Source organism: Oncorhynchus tshawytscha, linkage group LG27 (assembly GCF_018296145.1).
Source record: "Oncorhynchus tshawytscha isolate Ot180627B linkage group LG27, Otsh_v2.0, whole genome shotgun sequence".
In the NCBI taxonomy this organism is placed as follows: domain Eukaryota; kingdom Metazoa; phylum Chordata; class Actinopteri; order Salmoniformes; family Salmonidae; genus Oncorhynchus; species Oncorhynchus tshawytscha.
The window spans coordinates 16006161-16026885 of NC_056455.1; the positions used below are offsets into that span (position 1 = coordinate 16006161).

Genomic DNA, 20725 nt, shown 5'->3' on the forward strand with positions numbered 1-20725 from the left:
CAAATTACACGGTTCCTCAACTTGAGACATCTGTGGCATTGTGTTGTGTGCCAAAACTGCACATTTTAGAGTGGCCGTTTATTTTCCCCAGCACAAGGTGCCCCTGTATAATGATCATGCTGTTTAATCAGCTTCTTGATATGCCACACGTAAGGTGGATGGATTATGGCAAATGAGAAATGCTCACTAACAGGGATGTAAACACATTTGTGCACAAAATTGGAGAGAAATCATATTTTTGTTTGTATGGAACATTTCTGGGAACTTTTATATCAGCTCATGAACCATGGAAAAAACACTTTACACGTTGCTGTTCATATTTTTGTTCAGTGTATTTTCTATGCAAACTTTTTAAACGTTGACAAAAAAAAATCACTGGACAAGTTTAATGGAAACAGCTATACAGTCTTGATGCAGTGTTAATAGTGAATCTCTAGCGCCATCTACAGACCGTTTTCTTAAAATGTAACCAGTTCACACAGTATATTTCCTTCGGCTACTATGATGGTTTCATTCATTCATGACATCATATACAATGTTGCAACCTTTTATTTTTCTGTCAATGGTTTCAACAATGTTACCGTAGCTTATTCCCAGTAATGCCTATCCTCACTTGAAAAACACACTGCTCCATGACAATATGTTACACAAGTATGTGACGTAGTCAAAAGAGGCGGCGTTAGCTACGCCGGACGCTTGCCTTGGATTCAACGTCAAACCCGTCTCAGAAAGTCGCTTTATTTACGTATTTGTTGGAGCGTACCATGGATTTAATATAAGTAGATCGTCTACTGACAAACTTCACTTGACTTATCTCCGAAAGTCATCGATCTGGTAAGTTTTAGGTACATTTTTTCGCCGTGTAAGGCCTAGTCATTTCGCAAATGTCTGAGGGAGTAGAATTCGTTCTGAAAATGTCGACCATTCTAAATATTTTTTGTTGCCGATTTGACTGTCATCAAAATGAAGTTGTCAAGAGGCATACATAATTTACGCTTACGTATCGAGAAACAGGCAAGCTAGTGTTGTGGATTATAATAGTTATGATCTATAATACAATTATTCATATACTCAATTAGTGGAAATAACGTGTCATTGCACAAGCGAATTTCCTGAAAGTGTGATAATGTAGCTAATGTACTCTTGTGCATTTTTTGTTTTTATAACTAGAAATCTATGCCATCAAAACCACTCTTTATTTTGAAGTCCAAGTTACAGCTAGTCTACTGTATCTGTGTCAGCTGTTCACTGTATAAAATGGACTAAGAAAATAACACACTGCCACTGAGTTTGTAGGCTTAGCCTAGATGATGATAGATGCCACTTTTCTCAAATCCTAGCTAGGTACATGATTTTGGTCTGGCTCAGTAGCGGATTGTATCATTATGGTCATCATCCTGTGATTACCGTTGATCTCAGCATGTTAACCAATCAAATCAGCTACTACAGTTTATGACCTAAAGAATAGTGCCTTTGCAATTGAGGACAATCAAGCGTTTTGCATCAAGCCAGCTGTCTATTTGGTTTTAGAGCTGATGATCCAGCATTTGTCTTTACAAATCCCATTCCTCTGACCTTTGCTTCAGGATGATGTGAACCTATGATGTGCAGAGGATGTTTTGTTAGTTCCTGTTCTTCAGTGCTGTGTCAAATCAAATCAAATCAAATTTATTTATATAGCCCTTCGTACATCAGCTGATATCTCAAAGTGCTGTACAGAAACCCAGCCTAAAACCCCAAACAGCAAGCAATGCAGGTGTAGAAGCACGGTGGCTAGGAAAAACTCCCTAGAAAGGCCAAAACCTAGGAAGAAACCTAGAGAGGAACCAGTCAAGTGATCTCTAACTAACACTAGGGTTTGTCTATTGTACATTTCAGGGCAGAGCTCCAGAGGTTGAGCTACAGCCATGGTGCAACAATACCAGTCACCTGTAAGGGTCTACAAACACCCCTTTGAGCTGATAATGGCGGTAAGTTATGTACATTTGTGTGTTTAGGCTGCTGCTTTGTCTATGCGTATATGTGTAGGTGGGTAGTGAGGGATGTTTGTGAGAGGTTGCAGTGCTCATGTGCAAATTGGACCCAGGCAGTCAGACTGCCAGTGTTTTGTGCTGCAGGAACAAAGTGTGGTTTGGCTGCATAGAAACCTATCACATCTCATACAATATCTCTATACACTGTGTTACAGTGTCCCTGGGCACTGTATGTCATATTCTAGTGTTTTGTTGGTGAGATCATTGTTTATCCACCTTTTTGCTTTGAGAACACAGTCTGCATTATTTATGTTCACCCAACCTAGTTAGTCGTGGCAGCAGATAACACACTATCATATTTATTATTGAGTATGAAACTGTAAGAGTACGATTTAATTCGTAACTTTTTGCCTTTAGTATTTTTGCAGGCACCTTGACTAAAGCGATGCTCTCTGTTAAATGCAATACCATATATTAGCTTTTCCACTTGCCCTGCTGTAATATACATCATTCTTGATTTCAGTCACCGATCACCACTGCATAGATGTACTGGTACAGTAGTAGTTCTGCAGATGGTTGCAAAAGTCATAGAAGATATACCAATCCACAATGTCATATACATACATATATATATATATATATATATACATACATACATACAGTGGGGCAAAAAAAGTATTTAGTCAGCCACCAATTGTGCAAGTTCTCCCACTTAAAAAGATGAGGCCTGTAATTTTCATCATAGGTACACTTCAACTATGACAGACAAAATTAGAAAAAAATCCAGAAAATCACATTGTAGGATTTTTAATGAATTTATTTGCAAATTATGGTAGAAAATAAGTGTTTGGTCAATAACAAAAGTTTATCTCAATACTTTGTTATATACCCTTTGTTGGCAATGACAGAGGTCAAACGTTTTCTGTAAGTCTTCACAAGGTTTTCACACACTGTTGCTGGTATTTTGGCCCATTCCTCCATGCAGATCTCCTCTAGAGCAGTGATGTTTTGGGGCTGTTGCTGGGCAACAGACTTTCAACTACCTCCAAAGATTTCCTATGGGGTTGAGATCTGGAGACTGGCTAGGCCACTCCAGGACCTTGAAATGCTTCTTACGAAGCCACTCCTTCGTTGCCCGGGCGGTGTGTTTGGGATCATTCTCATGCTGAAAGACCCAGCCAAGTTTCATCTTCAATGCCCTTGCTGATGGAAGGAGGTTTTCACTGAAAAGCTCACGATACATGGCCCCATTCATTCTTTCCTTTACACGGATCAGTCGTCCTGTTCCCTTCGCAGAAAAACAGCCCCAAAGCATGATGTTTCCACCCCCATGCTTCACAGTAGGTATGGTGTTCTTTGGATGCAACTCAGCATTCTTTGTCCTCCAAACACGACAAATTGAGTTTTTACTAAAAAGTTCTATATGACATTCTCCCAATCTTCTTCTGGATCATCCAAAGGCTCTCTAGCAAACTTCAGACGGGCCTGGACATGTACTGGCTTAAGCAGGGGGACACGTCTGGCACTGCAGGATTTGAGTCCCTGGCGGCGTAGTGTTACTGATGGTAGGCTTTGTTACTTTTGTCCCAGCTCTCTGCAGGTCATTCACTAGGTCCCCCCCGTGTGGTTCTGGGATTTTTGCTCACCGTTCTTGTGATCATTTTGACCCCACAGGGTGAGATCTTGCATGGAGCCCCAGATCGAGGGAGATTATCAGTGGTCTTGTATGTCTTCCATTTCCTAATAATTGCTCCCACAGTTGATTTCTTCAAACCAAGCTGCTTACCTATTGCAGATTCAGTCTTCCCAGCCTGGTGCACGTCTACAATTTTGTTTCTGGTGTCCTTTGACAGCTCTTTGATCTTGGCCATAGTGGAGTTTGGAGTGTGACTGTTTGAGGTTGTGGACAGGTGTCTTTTATACTGATAACAAGTTCAAACAGGTGCCATTAATACAGGTAACGAGTGGAGGACAGAGGAGCTTCTTAAAGAAGAAGTTACAGGTCTGTGAGAGCCAGAAATCTTGCTTGTTTGTAGGTGACCAAATACTTATTTTCCACCATAATAAATAAATAAATTCATTAAAGATTGTGATTTTCTGGATTTTTTTTCTTCTCATTTTGTCTGTCATAGTTGAAGTGTACCCATGATGAAAATTACAGGCCTTTCTCATCTTTTAAGTGAGAGAACTTGCACAATTGGTGGCTGACTAAATACTTTTTTTGCCCCACTGTACATACATACATACATACATACATACATACATACATACATACATACATACATACATACATACATACATACATACATACATACACTACTGTTCAAAAGTTTGGGGTCACTTAGAAATGTCCTTGTTTTTGAAAGAAAAGCACATTTTTTTGCCCATTTGAAAATAACATCAAATTGATCAGAAATTCAGTGTAGACATTGTTAATGTTGTAAATGACTATCGGAGCTGGAAACGGCTGATTTCATTTTTTTATTTGTTTTGAATATCTACATAGGAGTGCATACGTTGTGTTAGCTAATCCAAGTTTATCATTTTAAAAGGCTAATTGATCATTAGAAAACCCTTTTGCAATTATGTTAGCACAGCTGAAAACTGTTGTTCTGATTTAAAGAAGCAACACAACTGGCCTTCTTTAGACTAGTTAACTATCTGAAGCATCAGCATTTGTGGGTTCGATTACAGGCTCAAAATGGCCAGAAACAAATAACTTTCTTCTGAAACTCGTCAGTCTATTCTTGTTCTGTTCTGAGAAAGGATGTTATTCCATGTGAGAAATTGCCAAGAAACTGAAGATCTCGTACAACGCTGTGTACTACTCCCTTCACAGAACAGTGCAAACTGGCTCTAACCAGAGTAGAAAGAGGAGTGGGAGGCCCCAGGGCACAACTGAGCAAGAGGACAAGTACATTTGAGTATCTAGTTTGAGAAACAGATGCCTCACAAGTCCTCAACTGGCAGCTTCATTAAATAGTACCCGCAAAACACCAGTCTCAATGTCAACAGTGAAGAGGCGACTCCGCGCAGTGTGCACTAACCAGGTCGCCAGGTGCACTGTGTTTCCTCCGACACATTGGTGCGGCTGGCTTCCGGGTTGGATGCGCGCTGTGTTAAGAAGCAGTGCGGCTTGGTTGGGTTGTGTTTCGGAGGACGCATGGCTTTCAACCTTTGTCTCTCCCGAGCCCGTACGCGCCCTGCTCGCCACAGGAGTCGCTGGTGCGCGATGAGACAAGGATATCCCTACCGGCCAAACCCTCACTAACCCGGACGACGCTGGGCCAATTGTGCGTCGCCCCATGGACCTCCCGGTCGTGGCCGGCTGCGACAGAGCCTGGGCTCGAACTGGTCTCTGGTGACACAGCTAGCACTGCGACTCAGTGTCCTAGACTATAGGTCGACCGATTATGATTTTTCAACGCCGATACCAATTATTGGCGGACCAAAAAAAGCCGATACCGATTAATCGGACGATTTAAAAAAATAAATAAAACAAATTTAATTTTTAAATATTTTTTTATGACAATTACAACAATACTGAATGACTACTACTTTTAACTTAATATTATACATTAATAAAATTAATTTAGCCTCAAATAAATAATGAAACATGTTCAATTTTGATTAAATAACGCAAAAACAAAGCGTTGGAGAAGAAAGTAAAAGTGCAATATTTGCCATGTAAGAAAGCTAACGTTTAAGTTCCTTGCTCAGAACATGAGAACATATGAAAGCTGGTGGTCCCTTTTAACATGAGTCTTCAATATTCCCAGGTAAGAAGTTTTAGGTTGTAGTTAATATAGTATTTATAGGACTATTTCTCTCTATACCATTTGTATTTCATTAACCTTTGACTATTGGATGTTCTTATAGGCACTTTAGTATTGCCAGTGTAACAGTATAGCTTCCGTCCCTCTCCTCGCTCCTACCTGGGCTCAAACCAGGAACACATCGACAACAGCCACCCTCGAAACAGCGTTACCCATGCAGAGCAAGGGGAACAACTACTCCAAGTCTCAGAGCGAGTGACGTTTGAAAAGCTATTAGCGCGCACCCGGCTAACTAGCTAGCTATTTCACATCAGTTACACCAGCCTAATCTCGGGAGTTGATAGCCTTGAAGTCATAAACAGTGCAATGCTTGAAGCAGAGTGAAGAGCTGCTGGCAAAATGCATGAAAGTGCTGTTTGAATGAATGCTTACGAGCCTGCTGGTGCCTACCACCACTCAGACTGCTCTATCAAATATCATATCATAGACTTAATTATAACATAATAACACACAGAAATACAAGCCTTAGGTCGTTAATATGGTTGAATCCGGAAACTATCATCTCAAACAAAACGTTTATTCTTTCAGTGAAATACGGAACCGTTCCAAGCCTAAATATTCCTGTTACATTGCACAACCTTCAATGTTATGTCATAATTACGTAAAATTCTGGCAAATTAGTTTGCAACGAGCCAGGCGGCCCAAACTGTTGCATATACCCTGACTCTGCGTGCAATGAACGCAAGAGAACTGACACAATTTCACCTGGTTAATATTTCCTGCTAACCTGGATTTATTTTAACTAAATATGCAGGTTTAAAAATATATACTTCTGTGTATTGATTTTAAGAAAGGCATTTATGTTTATGGTTAGGTACATGTTGATGCAACGACAGTCCTTTTTCGCGAATGTGCACCGCATCGATCATATGCAACGCAGGACACGCTAGATAAACTAGTAATATCATCAACCATGTGTAGTTAACTAGTGATTATGATTGATTGATTGTTTTTTATAAGATAAGTCTACTCGCTGTGCTTGGTCCCGTCTGCTGCCTGGCCTACCGCCACAGCTGGTCTGCCCTGTTAGGGCTGATAAGACTACTCCATCCGAGGGGAAGTTGTGGCTTAGTACAATTTCACTCAGACAAAACACACTGTATGAAGGGTTGTTTATATCATATCAACCCCCACATCTGTTCAGTGCACGGCCTAACTGTGTTTTAAGGTGAATAGCTTGTCCCAAAATCCATTAAAATGCAATCATTATATCTTAATTTATATCCACTTTTATTTTCTAAACTCTTGAATTTAAGCTCTTGGGTTTGTCTTGGCATCTGTTCACCTTGTTTCTTCTCTGTTTGAGACATTGGGCCACTTCCTGTTCTTTGGGGTTATCTATTAAGTCAGAAGCAAGTTACATTCTATAATAAGAAGGCCAGCGCTGGAAAAGGTCATTACTGAACAAAAGCTTAGTTCGTTACAAAATAAACAATTTCAGTGTTTTTAAGTGTCCTGTGTTACGCAACCTGATTACAGTGGAAGTCAGGTGCTCTGTTCTTTCTCTTTCTCTAACTGCAGCCGTGGCTCTGCTTCACCAAATACCAACCTTTGACCCCCAGGAGTTCTTATCTCAGTTCTAGTCTCGGCAACATCTGTTAAATGTCTGGGAATGTTTTGTTCTACTTCCATTCACACACTGTCAGCGTGATTCAAAGGCACTTCAAAGATTGTCAGTTGATTTTAAAGGTTGCGGGGCTGCTTGTCTGTAAAAAGGCTGTTCTAATGACAGCAGTTCACACTAGATAGAGGGCCTAGCCAGACTAGAGGCTTCTTCTGTCCTCTGACTGACCGTCCCACTGACTGATCCTTGGTTTGGCCCACTGACAGCCATTACAGTATCACTCCTGTCCTGACACCATCATCACACCAAACCTGGCATGTTGGTTTACCGCTTATCACTGACGACAACATTCCTCCGTTCTCGGGAACGTTTATGGAAACAGATTTGTTTTTCATATTCAAATCAAAATCAAATAACATTTTATTGGTCACCTTCACATGGTTATTAGATGTTAATGCGCGTGTAGCGAAATGCTTGTGCTTCTAGTTCCGACCATGCAATAATATCTAACAAGCAATCTAACAATTTCACAACTACCTTTTACACACAAAGTGTAAAGGAATGAATAAGAATAAAACCCCAAAGATCAAGCAATGCAGATGTAGCACAGTGGCTAGGAAAAACTCCCAGGAAAGGCTGGAACATAGGAAGAAACCTAGAGAGGAACCAGGCTCTGAGGGGTGGCCGGTGCTGGAGAGAGCGGATGGAAACAGCAGGTCCGGTTCAAGGTAGCATGACAAGTGAATAAGTCAGCGTTCCATAGCCGCAGGCAGAGCAGCAGAAACTGTATCAGCAGCACGACAAGATAGCACATCTGGTGAACAGGTCAGGGTTCCATAGATAGGTTAGCTGTCAACGTCACAAAAACGATGTGCGCTATTCCCTGGGGCAGAAGTCAGCGTGTTGTTGTGATTCTGGATGGCCAGATTTGTAAGCAAGAATGACAAGCTGCCATGTGGGGAATCGTAAATGGCTCATTTCAGCTTGCTGTTGATACCATATCTTGTTTTGAGGTGTGGCTGATTTTTGGGGAGGGGGTGGGGGGCTTTAGAGGGATCATAGCTAAGATCAAACAGTACACCAGTTAGGACAGACTGACCCTAGCTTCCTGGCATATAGACTATTACAGCATAGATACTGGAGACTGAGACAGGGGGGGTCAGGGGACACTGGCCCCATCCAAAGGTATTTATTTATTTTTGTGGTTGTTGAATTTTACCCCTTTTTCTCCCCAATTTCGTGGTATCCAATTGTTAGTAGCTACTATCTTGTCTCATCGCTACAACTCCCGTACGTGCTCGGGAGAGACGAAGGTTGAAAGTCATGCGTCCTTCGATACACAACCCAACCAAGCCGCACTGCTTCTTAACACAGCGCGCATCCAACCCGGAAGCCAGCCGCACCAATGTGTCGGAGGAAACACTGTGCACCTGGCAACCTTGGTTAGCGCGCACTGCGCCCGGCCTACCACTGGAGTCGCTGGTGCGCGATGAGACAAGGATATCCCTACCGGCCAAACCCTCCCTAACCCGGACGACGCAAGGCCAATTATGCGTCGCCCCACGGACCTCCTGGAAGCAGGCCGGTTACGACAGAGCCTGGGTGCGAACCCAGAACCTCTGGTGGCACAGCCCTCCTGCTAATTGGACAGTTTTTGTGACAAAACTATAGCCAGAGTAGAAAATGCCATGGAAACCCATTGAACTTTAGATTTTTATTTGGTACATTAAAACTTAAGCAAAAGTCAGTTTGTTGGAAACACCACTGGTGGGAAATGTCCTATTCTAATAATTGCATGAAAATCTGTCGCCAATTGGATGGAAACCTAGATAGTGACTCTGAACAGGGTTGGGTGTTTTATGTGTGTGTCAGCAGATTGATCTCTGTGTACTCTGCACCATTGTGCTAATTTGGGTTTCACCCTATCAGATTCCAGCAAAAATCAGCTTTTTGTTTATCTGACTTTCATTGATCTGCATGTCCAGCCCTTATATTTAACCTCGCAGTCAAGTGTTTGACCATTTTCTTTTCAGGACAACCAGGGATACAAGTGGAACACTAAACAATTTTAAATAAACAGTTGCATTCATGAGTTTTATTGACAAATGTCAATAACAAAGCAACAGTAAACATGTTGTCCTCCACGAAAGATGCATTGTAAATGCCTCATCATTCACCCAAGTTTAGTCAACATCGTGCCAATGCTGTTGAGATCGTGTGTGTCTAACGTAGGTACAGATGGCTGGACAGAGACCGATCCAAAGTCCCCAATTTCATCGTTGGGGACGATAAGGTCCGCCAAAACAAACACCTGATCAAATGAATTTGATGTACGTACAGAATTTTTTTGCGCACTTAAATGATTATCCAACAAGTCACTGACAACTGTGTGGAGTCTGGGGTTGGACAACAACACTGTGAACTTATTACAGTTTTTTTTAGACACTATGTAGACACTGGGCTGCCGGGTGGAGGCCGTCATTGTAAATAAGAATTTGTTCTTAACTGACTTGCCAAGTTAAATAAAGGTTAAATAAAATAAATGTACTGGGTACTGCTATGTAGAAGAACCCTTTACCTTCTAATGCCTCTTGTGCAGCTTGTGAGAATCATAGGGCAAAACATGTTTGGGAGAGTCTCAGCTTTTCATATATAGCTTTTAATAGTTTGTAACTCAAACCATTCAGACTCTACAGTCATTCTTGTATAAAAGACCCTGTCCTTGCCAGATGACTGCTTAACGGTGAAACTGCCACGTCCGTTTGCAATATCACAACAACGAAGACGTTTCTGCAAACAACGCAGACTGTTTTTCTGTCGGACATAATTGCAGGCGTGATAGAACAGCAGCTTGTAATGCAATTTATTTTACCTTGATGCGCAACTCCCCCCACCTCTGCTGCTTCGCCATGGAAACAAAAACAGTAACGGTGGCCTTTTTTTTGATCAAAGTGATTATAACCCAGAAAATACTTTCACTGTATGTCATGGATTGCGTTTTGTTTTCATCATGTGAGTAATATTGTATATTTTCTTCCTCCTACCCTCTCTCCCATTAGGCCTATGTGCGGAGGTTTCCAAACTGCCCCCTGATCCCCATCTTTGTGGACAGTGAGGTGGTGAAGGAGGAGCACAGTGATGACGGAGCCACTGTGTTCATTGAGAGGCGCTGTAAGGTGGAGGCAGACGCCCCCCGGCTGTTCAAAAGGGTATCTTACCTTTAACCTTTCACCTTTAACTTTTCTCTTGAGCAGTGAAGCTACTCCAGTTAGCAATGTATAATAGTGTCTGTTTGATTCTCTTATTTTCTAATGTGAAGGCTATTAGTGATTATTTCCCCTCAGACCTGAATATCCCAGTAGGGGTGTTGTTGTGGTAGTGTTGTCCAGAGTTGATTGACCGTGGTCTACTGTGTGTGTCTAGATGGCTGGTGTGGACTACCTGTACTTCATCCATAAGAACACTCTGGACCGCAGGGAGAGGGCGCTGCACATCGAGGTCGTCAACGAGACCTTCTCCAACAGAGTCATCGTCCATGAGATCTGCAACTACACGGTGTGCCCCACAACTATAATAATCATCGGTTACATGGGCTGCGTTTTACACAGGCAGCCTAATTCTGATCTTTAGTACACTCATTGGTCTTTTGACCAATCATATCAGGTCTTTGCACATGAGATCTTTTTCAGAGCTTATCTGATTGGTCAAAATATAGTAGTTGTGTGTGTTTGACACTCTTTATTTTCTTAAATGTGTGAAGGCTATTAGTGATTATAATATATTAGATTTGAGCTGCCTGTGTAAATGCAGCCATACTCTTATCACTGCAACAGGGTTTGTAGGCCTTTCCACTTGTACCCATATATAGGTTGAAAAAGTCAGCTTTGGGGACTGATAAGCGCCTATTAATGACAGAGCTCAGGCTCTGAACTTCACAGCTCAGAATGGGTTTTGAACTTGAGCACAGCACGCGACAGGAAGTTGCCCCCATCCCTCCTGATAATTGGACAACTTGTGCAAATTTTTTGTTGCCTGAGTGAGGAAAATGCTGTAAATTTAAGAGGACTCAATGTATTTTTAAGGATGAGACGTTGAAGATGGTAATAAATACCACTTTGATGTCATACAAGCCAAACACACGTGAATCCGAATGTGCACATCACATTTCCAAATCGTAAAACTCATGTCATATACAGTGTCAGTGTTTATGATCACTATGTTTGATGTACAGTTACCAGATGACATGGCATCATACCCTGTTTGTTCTGAACAGAATGAGACGGTGTTTGTCTTAGTGGAACGTGTACGTTAATGCACTCCTTTTTATATGCACCAAAATTACCATCTGTTTCTTTGAATTACCCTGTGAAAGCCTAACACTGTAAAATCCTATTTTATAACTTAGCTTGTCATGGTGGCAATAGAACAAGCTTTCAATCGATGCCCATCTGACCCAGATTGCGATTTATAATGGGTCATTTTTGGATTGTGTAAGCAACAACAGTCATTGTGATTGTAGGAATGCAGGGTTGTGTTCCTTACATAACAACTACAAGAGACCCAAAGTAAAGCGCCTCATAGTTGAGGACTGTTATTTGAGTCTTAAGTGCATGGAAGTTACGTAGGGACTGCACACTGTGGAGAGGTGTGTGGCTGCTTGGAGACGTCAGTTAGCCCTCTCACTCAAACCCTTGTCACTTTTTTCCTCTTATGTTGCACCTACCCACATTTTCCAGGAATTATAGTAAATGTAGTAAATGTGTAATGTTTGTGGCCTAACAATTTTCCCATATTCTCCAAACTGTTCCCTTTCAATTGCTACCATGCTTACGCGTATGCTTTTCATGTTTCTTCTGTAAGAAACATTTCAATTTAGCCCTATCCATATAGGCCAATTCCCACCAGTGTAAAAGGTTCATCCATTTGGCATCTGTTTTGTGATGAGTTGTGCTTCCTCCACAGGTTCACCCAGAGAATGAGGAGTGGACGTGTTTCGAGCAGACAGCCAGTCTGGACATCAAGTCCTTCTTTGGCTTTGAGAACGCGGCCGAGAAGCTAGCCATGAAGCAATATGCCAACAGTATTAAAAAGGTGTGTTCATGTGTCAGTCTGTGAGCATGTGAGTACAGTATACATGTCAGTGTGGGGGATGGATGAGGCTATAGGATATACCATCATCATCCAGCATGCTGCTCCCCCATATAGACCCAGTGTTACATGAGCATGCTTGTGCAGTCTATTTCCAGGCCTTCTATGATCCAGTCTGGCAGCTCTGTGTAAACTGAGTGTGTTAACCAGGATCTTCTGACATTTGCACGTTGGGCCATATATCCTGCTCAGCTTTGTCACACAATGGGCTGTGCTCGTATGCGGCCTGCAGTATTTGCTCACAGTGTTTGCTCATTACACTCGCTACCTGTACTGTCCTTATGCAGTCATGTGCTCTGTCCTCCAGGGCAAAGAGATCATAGAGTATTACCTGAAGGAGTTGGAGGATGAGGGGGTGACCCACGTCCCCCGCTGGAGCCCCCCTCAGGCCCCCCCACCCACTGCCAGCCCCACAGATCTACCGGCTGGCTCCCCAGACGGTCAGTGTTCCGAGTCTGAATCAACACAATAATAAACACACACAATCTGAGGGATCTGTCACGGCTGAAGTCCCAATCCCATTCCACTGGCTCTGAAAGCCAACATTCTGGCCTTGCCTTGGGCTGGTAGACTGTGAATATGCATTTGGGTATGTGTGTGAATTGACTGTCTGTGTTTCGATTGCAGACAAGTTGGATGCAGACTACATCAGGCGTTACCTAGGAGACCTAACGCCACTGCAGGAGAGCTGTCTTATAAGACTACGCCAGTGGCTGCAGGAGACCCACAAGGGCAAGGTTGGACACGTGTATGAACACACCTAACACTCAAACTCTGACTCAAATAGCTGCCAACGAGCAAAACTTGAATCCAAAGAACATAGATGTAAGTAAAACTCACATCCGACTCACACACACCTCAACATCTGAATAAACACAATCTCCTCTCCCTCCCTTAGATCCCTAAGGACCAGCACGTGCTGCGTTTCCTGCGGGCCCGGGACTTTAACCTGGAGAAGGCCCGGGAGATCCTGTGTCAGTCGCTCTCCTGGAGGAAGCAGCACCAGGTGGACTTCCTGCTGGACTCCTGGGAGAGACCTCAGCTGCTACACGACTACTACACCGGGGGCTGGCACCACCACGACAGAGGTATGTTCCTCTCGGAGCAGGATAGGGTTTTAACGGCAGGGTTGTGTTCAACGGGACAGACAGAAGATGAAAATATATTTTGAAATGGGAAAGTAGTGTTCTTATTGCACAAATTCAGGAAGTACTGCACCACCAGTTTCACATTGTTTTCTTCCGCTTGGTTTCTAGTGAATGTATCCCAGCTCTTATATGTATTGGTAATGACTAACTGTAATGTCTGGTTGCTTCTCTGGAAGTGACATCACTAGCTATGTTTCCATGAACTTGTCCAGTGATTATTTGTAGTTTATTTTTTTAAACATTTTGCATAAAAAATAGTTGGAACAATTGCCTGCTATGGTGCATTTCTGTTGAACTGTTTTGTGTTGATAAAAACAGCTGGATGTAATGACGTCACACCTAAAAATTAAAAATATTTTTTTTACAAAAACCAAGTGTTGAACACAAAGTTAAGTGATTGAAGTGTTTTCATTGTGCATTAATAAGCCTGTATGCCCACTCCCACCGATCCGTTTCATGTCTCAGGTAGCTTGCAAAAGTCAGCATGGATAGAATGCAAGAAATGACAAACACTTGTCATGTGCTGATGTATGCCACGGTGAAACTTGCACTCATCTAGCTCAGAAATAGTTGGATGGTGAAACAACCAGAAAAGCAAGGCAAAGCAATTCAGGCATTCTTGAAAGTCAGGGCAATCCTTGTCCTGCAAAGAAACATTACTTGTGTAGTTGAACATTTTGATTTAGCAAGCAGTAGGCATTTAGAATTAAATGTGGAGTGGAGCTTTATAGTTACATGATGGTGCCACATGACCTGCGAACTGTCAAAATGATTGGGCAATAATTTATTTATTCGAAAGCACCGTTTCCATCATTTGTCGCAATAAAGAATGTTGGACAAAATAAAAATCCACCCCTGTCCAACAGATGATACAATGTTGTTGATCTTTTGAACGTTTCTCCTACAGCTGCCGTTTCCATTACACTGCCACAAGGTTTTTATATTTGTATAAACCTGGGTCAATGGAAACCTGCCTACTATGTGTCAAGGGAAATCTCCCAGTCTGTGGGCATGAGTCAGACAGGCAGCTGTTGGTCGCGTTCTCCTGCTGTATCAGCAACTGACAGATTGCTATAGCATATGATGTGGTTAGCAGAGATGTAAAATACCTGTCCAGGCATTGTAAGATCTGGCATGTGTCAGAAACGCCTGGGCAGAGGAAATGACCCATTATCTCCATTTAGCTGATAGCCAATCGGACATCTAGGACCAGGAAGTGGCCCATAGTAACCATAATAACAATAACCCCCACCTAAAAGCAAATACAGCTGGTAGTAAAACGCCTATATTTACATGAATGACTTTGATGTGAGTTGTAAATGGATACACTGTAGATGTGATTATGATCAACACAATCTGACTCGGTTTCTCTATTGATTTAACTGAATACTGTCTGCGTCTGTTTAATGTCATGATCATTACTGATCCTCCGTAGCTTTAACAGTGAGGTCACGTGTTTGTCCTCGTCCGTCTATAGATGGACGCCCTCTGTATATTCTGCGACTCGGTCAAATGGATACCAAGGGTTTAGTACGCGCCTTGGGCGAGGAGTCCCTTCTGAGACAAGTGAGTATGACACACACACACACACACACATCCAGATGCTGGGTATAAACACACACATAAACACATACTATACGCAAATGGTCTCCCTTCCCCTAACCTCTCACCTCTTCACTCTCCCCCAGGTCCTGTCCATCAACGAGGAAGGTCTGAGGCGTTGTGAAGAGAACACCAGAGTCTTTGGCCGACCCATCAGGTAGCTACCATTTCACACTCACTCCTCTTATGTCTCTCATCCCTGAATGCAGTATGTATTCAGTATGTCCTATAACCCTCCTGTCTCAGCTGCTGGACGTGCCTGGTGGACCTGGAGGGGTTAAACATGCGTCACCTGTGGCGTCCGGGGGTTAAAGCCCTGCTGAGGATCATAGAGGTGGTGGAGGCCAACTACCCAGAGACCCTGGGATGTCTGCTCATACTGAGGGCTCCACGGGTCTTCCCTGTGCTCTGGACCCTGGTGAGAGCCTTTAACATCACACATTGTAGTGTACATTACATTGTACAGTGCTTTCGCTCTCTCTCTCTCTCCAACTTGATCACGTTCAGTTGTATTCAATTGCATGTGCAGAGAAAACACGAGACTACCTTTGACCCTGAGTGTCTGTTCTCAGGTCAGTCCATTCATTGATGAGAACACCAGGAAGAAGTTCCTGGTGTATGCTGCGAATGACTACCAGGGGCCTGGAGGTCTGGTGGACTACATCGATAGAGAGGTCATCCCTGACTTCCTGGGAGGAGACTGCCTGGTGAGTCTGTCTGTCTGTCAGACCGGAGTCTCATCTGGCTGTTTTAGACAGTACCCTTCTACATGCATATGAATTCATATGGACTAATGCTGCTAGTACATAATATAGTTAACTGTGGGTCATCTTGTTAGACATTTTCCTAGCTGTATGTGCTGATAGAACTGGGGGCTGATTGTGTCTCTTGTGTCCTCTGTCATGTCATATTCAGTGTGAGATCCCTGAAGGAGGTATGGTCCCCAAATCTCTGTACAGGACAGCAGAGGCACTGGAAAGTGAGGAGCTGCGGCTGTGGACAGATACCATCTACAAGACTGCCAGTGTCTTCAAAGGGGCCCCACATGAGGTAACCTGATCTAAACAGTAACTACAGTATGTGTTTTCCAGCTTCTCAGTTGACTGTACTTAACTTCTTGCGTCGAGCAATCCCGTATCCGGGAGCGTAATCATTGCCTCAAAGCTCATTACCATAACGCAACGTTAACTATTCATGAAAATCGCAAATGAAATTAAATAAATATATTGGCTCACAAGCTTAGCCTTTTGAACTTGTTAGGGAGGATGTTCCGTTGTGGGGATCAAATCAGCGGATATTTTAGAGCGTCACTTATCGTTTTTCGTTAAAATTCAAACTTTCATGAAAACACACAAACAAGGTATTAAATTAAAGCTACACTCGTTGTGAATCTAGCCACCGAGTCAGATTTGTAAAATGCTTTTCGGCGAAAGCATGAGAAGCTATTATCTGATAGCATGTAACACCCCAAAAGACCCGTAGAGGATGTAAACAAAAATAATTAGCATAGTCGGCGCTACACAAACCGCACAATAAAATATAAAACATTCATTACCTTTGACCATCTTCTTTCTTGGCACTCCTTGATGTCCCATAATCAATACTGGGTCTTTTTTTGGATTAAATCGGTCCATATATAGCCTAGATATCGATCTATGAAGACTGTGTGGAAAACGGAAAAAAATAGCGTTTCATAACGTAACGTCATTTTTTAAAAGTTAAAAAGTCGACGATAAACTTTCACAAAACACTTCAAATACCTTTCTAATGCAACTTTAGGTATTACTACACGTCAATAAGCTATAAAAATCATCAGTGGGCGATGTAAATTCGATAGCCTGCCGTGTGGAAAAATGTCCGGAAAAAAGACAGACAATGCCTCGGGTCGGTGGTCGGAGAGAATCGTTTCCCTTTGGTCGGATCTACCAAGAATCAATTCAGATTCAAATGAGGAGACTCTATAGATCCTGTGGAAGCTGTAGGTACTGCAAGCTCGGCCCCATATATTACGGTTCACCTTTAACAATTCATGGGAGTGGCGCATGGATATTTTTTTCCATCTCCAGTGATCAGATTTTCCTGCGCTTTTCGATGAAACAGACGTTCTGTTATAGTCACAGCCGTGATTTAAACAGTTTTAGAAACGTCTGAGTGTTTTCTATCCACACATACTAATCATATGCATATACTATATTCCTGGAATGAGTAGCAGGGCGCTGAAATGTTGCGCGATTTTTAACAAAAAGCTGCGAAAATTCGCATCATCCCAAACAGGTTTTAACAACACTGTCATCTCAGATTTTCAAAATATGCTTTTCAACCATAGCTACACAAGCATTTGTGTAAGAGTATTGATAGCTAGCATAGCATTAAGCCTAGCATTCAGCAGGAAACATTTTCACAAAAACAAGTGTTTGAGTGTTTCTTTCCAAATCTGTCAATTATATGCATAGTCGAGCATCTTTGTGACAAAATATCTTGTTTAAAACGGGAACGTTTTTTTATCCAAAAATTTAGAGCGCCCCCTATATCGAAGAAGTTAAACAGTGGGCTAGGTTGCTCCCTCTAGTGGAGAAATACAACTTTACAACAAAAAGCTGTAAAAACCCATAATGATCATTTCTGTAGTTTTGTCCTACTGTGTTCACTCACTACCGATCCTGTTCCAGCTGCTGATCGAAATCTCCGAGTCCTCTTCTGTGATCACCTGGGACTTTGACGTGTGTAAAGGGGATGTCATCTTCAACATCTACCACTCCAGGAGGGCGCCCCAGCCCCCCAAGAGGGACGTCCAGGGGGCCCACGGCAGCATCGTGTCGCCAGCCACCAACAACATGCAGCTGATTGACAGATCCTGGATTCTGGGGCAAGACTACAGTATGGTGGAGACCGCACTCACCTGCAAGGAGGGAGAGAGTGTTCAGGTATAAAAAAAAAACGCCCGGTTTCAAACCAGGGACCTTTTGTGTGTGAGGCGAATGTGATAACCACTACACTACGGAGACTAACCACCAACCTTAGGGCTGAATCCTAAGATGTGAGTGTAACTGAAACATCCACTGATGTCAATGGGAGTTCTGTGCAGTGCTCATATCTGGTCTCTTCATCCCTATGCAGTGTTTCTGTTAGCTGGTAATTACTGGCTTTTGGATGTTCTTTATATATATATATATATATCTCTAAAAGCTGACAAGTAAAAACATTGCAACGCATGGAAGTTGGTTCAGGTTGTCTTTCAATCCCATCATCTGTCTACTCCAGCTGTCTGTCTTCAGTTCACACTCTCACTAGCAAACTTGCAACATTTTATCAACTGGTAACGTCCCACAAAGTTTCCCGTGCCAGTGAGTCTAACAGACAAAGCTGTGTGAATACAGAGGATAAATATTCAAGTGTTTTATTACATTTTGCTAGATGATTCTCTCTAAAAGACAATTTACAGAGATGTCATACAAGTCCACCAAGGAGGAGAATTTAGATGAAGTCATTTAGCTTCCCTCTTCTAATCTAATGGCTGGTCCAGTAGCCAGAGGGACAGAGGGAGACATGCAAGGAGCTGACTTTCAATTTGTAGGCTATCCTTCTTCCTCCTTGCGTAGCTCAATAATCATTGCAGTCACTTCCATGTGGTGTCATTCGGCAGTGGGCAACACCTTCAAAAGTATTTGCCTACATGTGAGGGAATTCTAACGGGTTTCTATTACATAAAGTCTGTCATTTCGATATTGAATGTGCTATTAGCTATAGCCTGCGTTTGAATGGAAATGCTGCCTCTGACCCTCGACCTCACCTGTCCCCTCCTCCTCTCCCCAGGGCTCCCATGTGACGCGGTGGCCCGGATTCTACATCCTCCAGTGGCGGTTCCACTGCTCCCCGGCCTGCTCTACCTCCAGCCTGCCCCGGGTGGACGACGTGCTGGCCTCCCTGCAGGTCTCCTCCCACAAGTGTAAGGTCATGTTCTACACCGAGGTGCTGGGCTCCGAAGACTTCAGGTCAGTCACCATTCACTATACTGTATAACACAGTGTATTGTTATGGTGGTGCCTAGTGTGTAGGGCTGCTGCATGTCAGTGAGTAAATGTTTTAGGCCAGCTTGTTTTTTAGGCAGTGTGTAGTTGTGTGGGGAAAATGTATTTGTGATCATTTCTAAGGGTGTTTATAAAGATTCTTAGGGAAGCAGTGCTCTAAGAAAAGGTGTTTGATGGATATTTAATCTATTGTCTGCCTGCCTGCCTGTCTGTCTAGGGGCTCTATGACCAGTCTGGAGTCCAGTCACAGTGGCTTCTCCCAGCTGAGTGCCGCCACCACCACCTCTAGCCAATCACAGTCCAGCTCCACCGTATCAAGGTAGCATCCAGCCAATAGGAGGTGAAGGAGTTTGAGTTTTGCTACATGGAGATCCCATTTAGGATCTAACTGACTTCTGATACTGTTGACTTCTGCCCTGTTGCCTTAAAGAAAAACCAGTGCTGTACCAACACCTGCCAATGAGGACTTAACCTTACCCAATGGAATGAGAGAAGTGTTATGAACTGTATGGAACAAGGATAGCCTATCCTTAATGCCATGTGGTGGAACACTGGACTTCCTACCTGTGAGCGCCTTCTAATACTGCATTTAAAGCACTGGAATATATTGTTAAAATATACATGTATGTTTTTTTATCTGTATCTATAATTAGTGACATTAAGATTGCTCTGGAAGTGGAACATCTGCTATATGAGCATCTGCTGAATGAATAAATGCATATGGAGATGTCTTGCAAACCATCATCATCCTCTTCTTTCAATACCACTATTCTTTCTTTTTTAAGGGAAGTGAAATGTTTCCCATTTTTTTTGAAACTGAACAATAAAGCACTGCCTATTTTCAGCATTTGTGTAATACAATGATGCCTACTGTTTCAGATGGTACTGTTGAAGTTACCCTTATTCACCATAGGATGTCATGTGTGTTCATGAGGAACGGTGCTACACACAACCATACTACAGTATCCCTTCTCCAGCCAGTGATTGTCTTACCAGCCACTGTCACTCCTTCTGTTCTACTCAACCTTTTAAAGTTGTGTTGCTGAAATAGAGAAAGACATCAGTTATAACTGATATGGCCGATCAGCGATATTACTGTGAGAGGTTCCTAAACCTCCGCCATGTCTTTTCTAAAACACTATTTGACCTTGCGTCAACGAGGTGGTACAGGCTACTGGGTTGTTACATGTTTATTATTCCCTGCTCATTTAAATGCAGTATTGCGTTCCTTCGCCCGCCTTGTGGTTGTGCGCGAGGCCTTGCAGTCGGCTGTGATTTACATAACTTTTAATTTCCATAAAGCCGTCTAATTTATTTTTCCTTTTGTCGTTCCGTTGCCCTTGACTGTATTGTGTTATACAGTAGTGGCGGCCACAGTGCTTGGTTGAGAGGCGGCCTGCTTGGCAGTGCTTGGTTGTTGGGCTCC

General features: G+C 42.7%; 1 protein-coding gene across 2 annotated transcripts; it reads left to right on the top strand.

Moving 5' to 3' along the window:
• The first annotated feature begins 668 nt into the window (after positions 1–668).
• Positions 669–20146, top strand: LOC112237971 (SEC14-like protein 1). 2 transcript variants are annotated; one of them, XM_024406572.2, is made up of 17 exons: positions 669–834; positions 1879–1970; positions 10433–10582; positions 10797–10928; positions 12336–12464; positions 12829–12961; positions 13149–13258; positions 13420–13609; positions 15147–15235; positions 15358–15428; positions 15518–15689; positions 15844–15978; positions 16187–16321; positions 17941–18195; positions 19085–19263; positions 19517–19639; positions 19730–20146. In XM_024406572.2, the coding sequence occupies exons 2-16, from the start codon at positions 1908–1910 to the stop codon at positions 19620–19622; spliced, it is 2049 nt and encodes a 682-aa protein (XP_024262340.1). In that variant the 5' UTR covers positions 669–834; positions 1879–1907; the 3' UTR covers positions 19623–19639; positions 19730–20146. The 2 variants fall into 2 exon arrangements, with proteins under 2 accessions (XP_024262340.1, XP_024262339.1); XM_024406571.2 differs by having other exon boundaries at positions 19517–19618.
• The last annotated feature ends 579 nt before the right edge of the window (positions 20147–20725 follow it).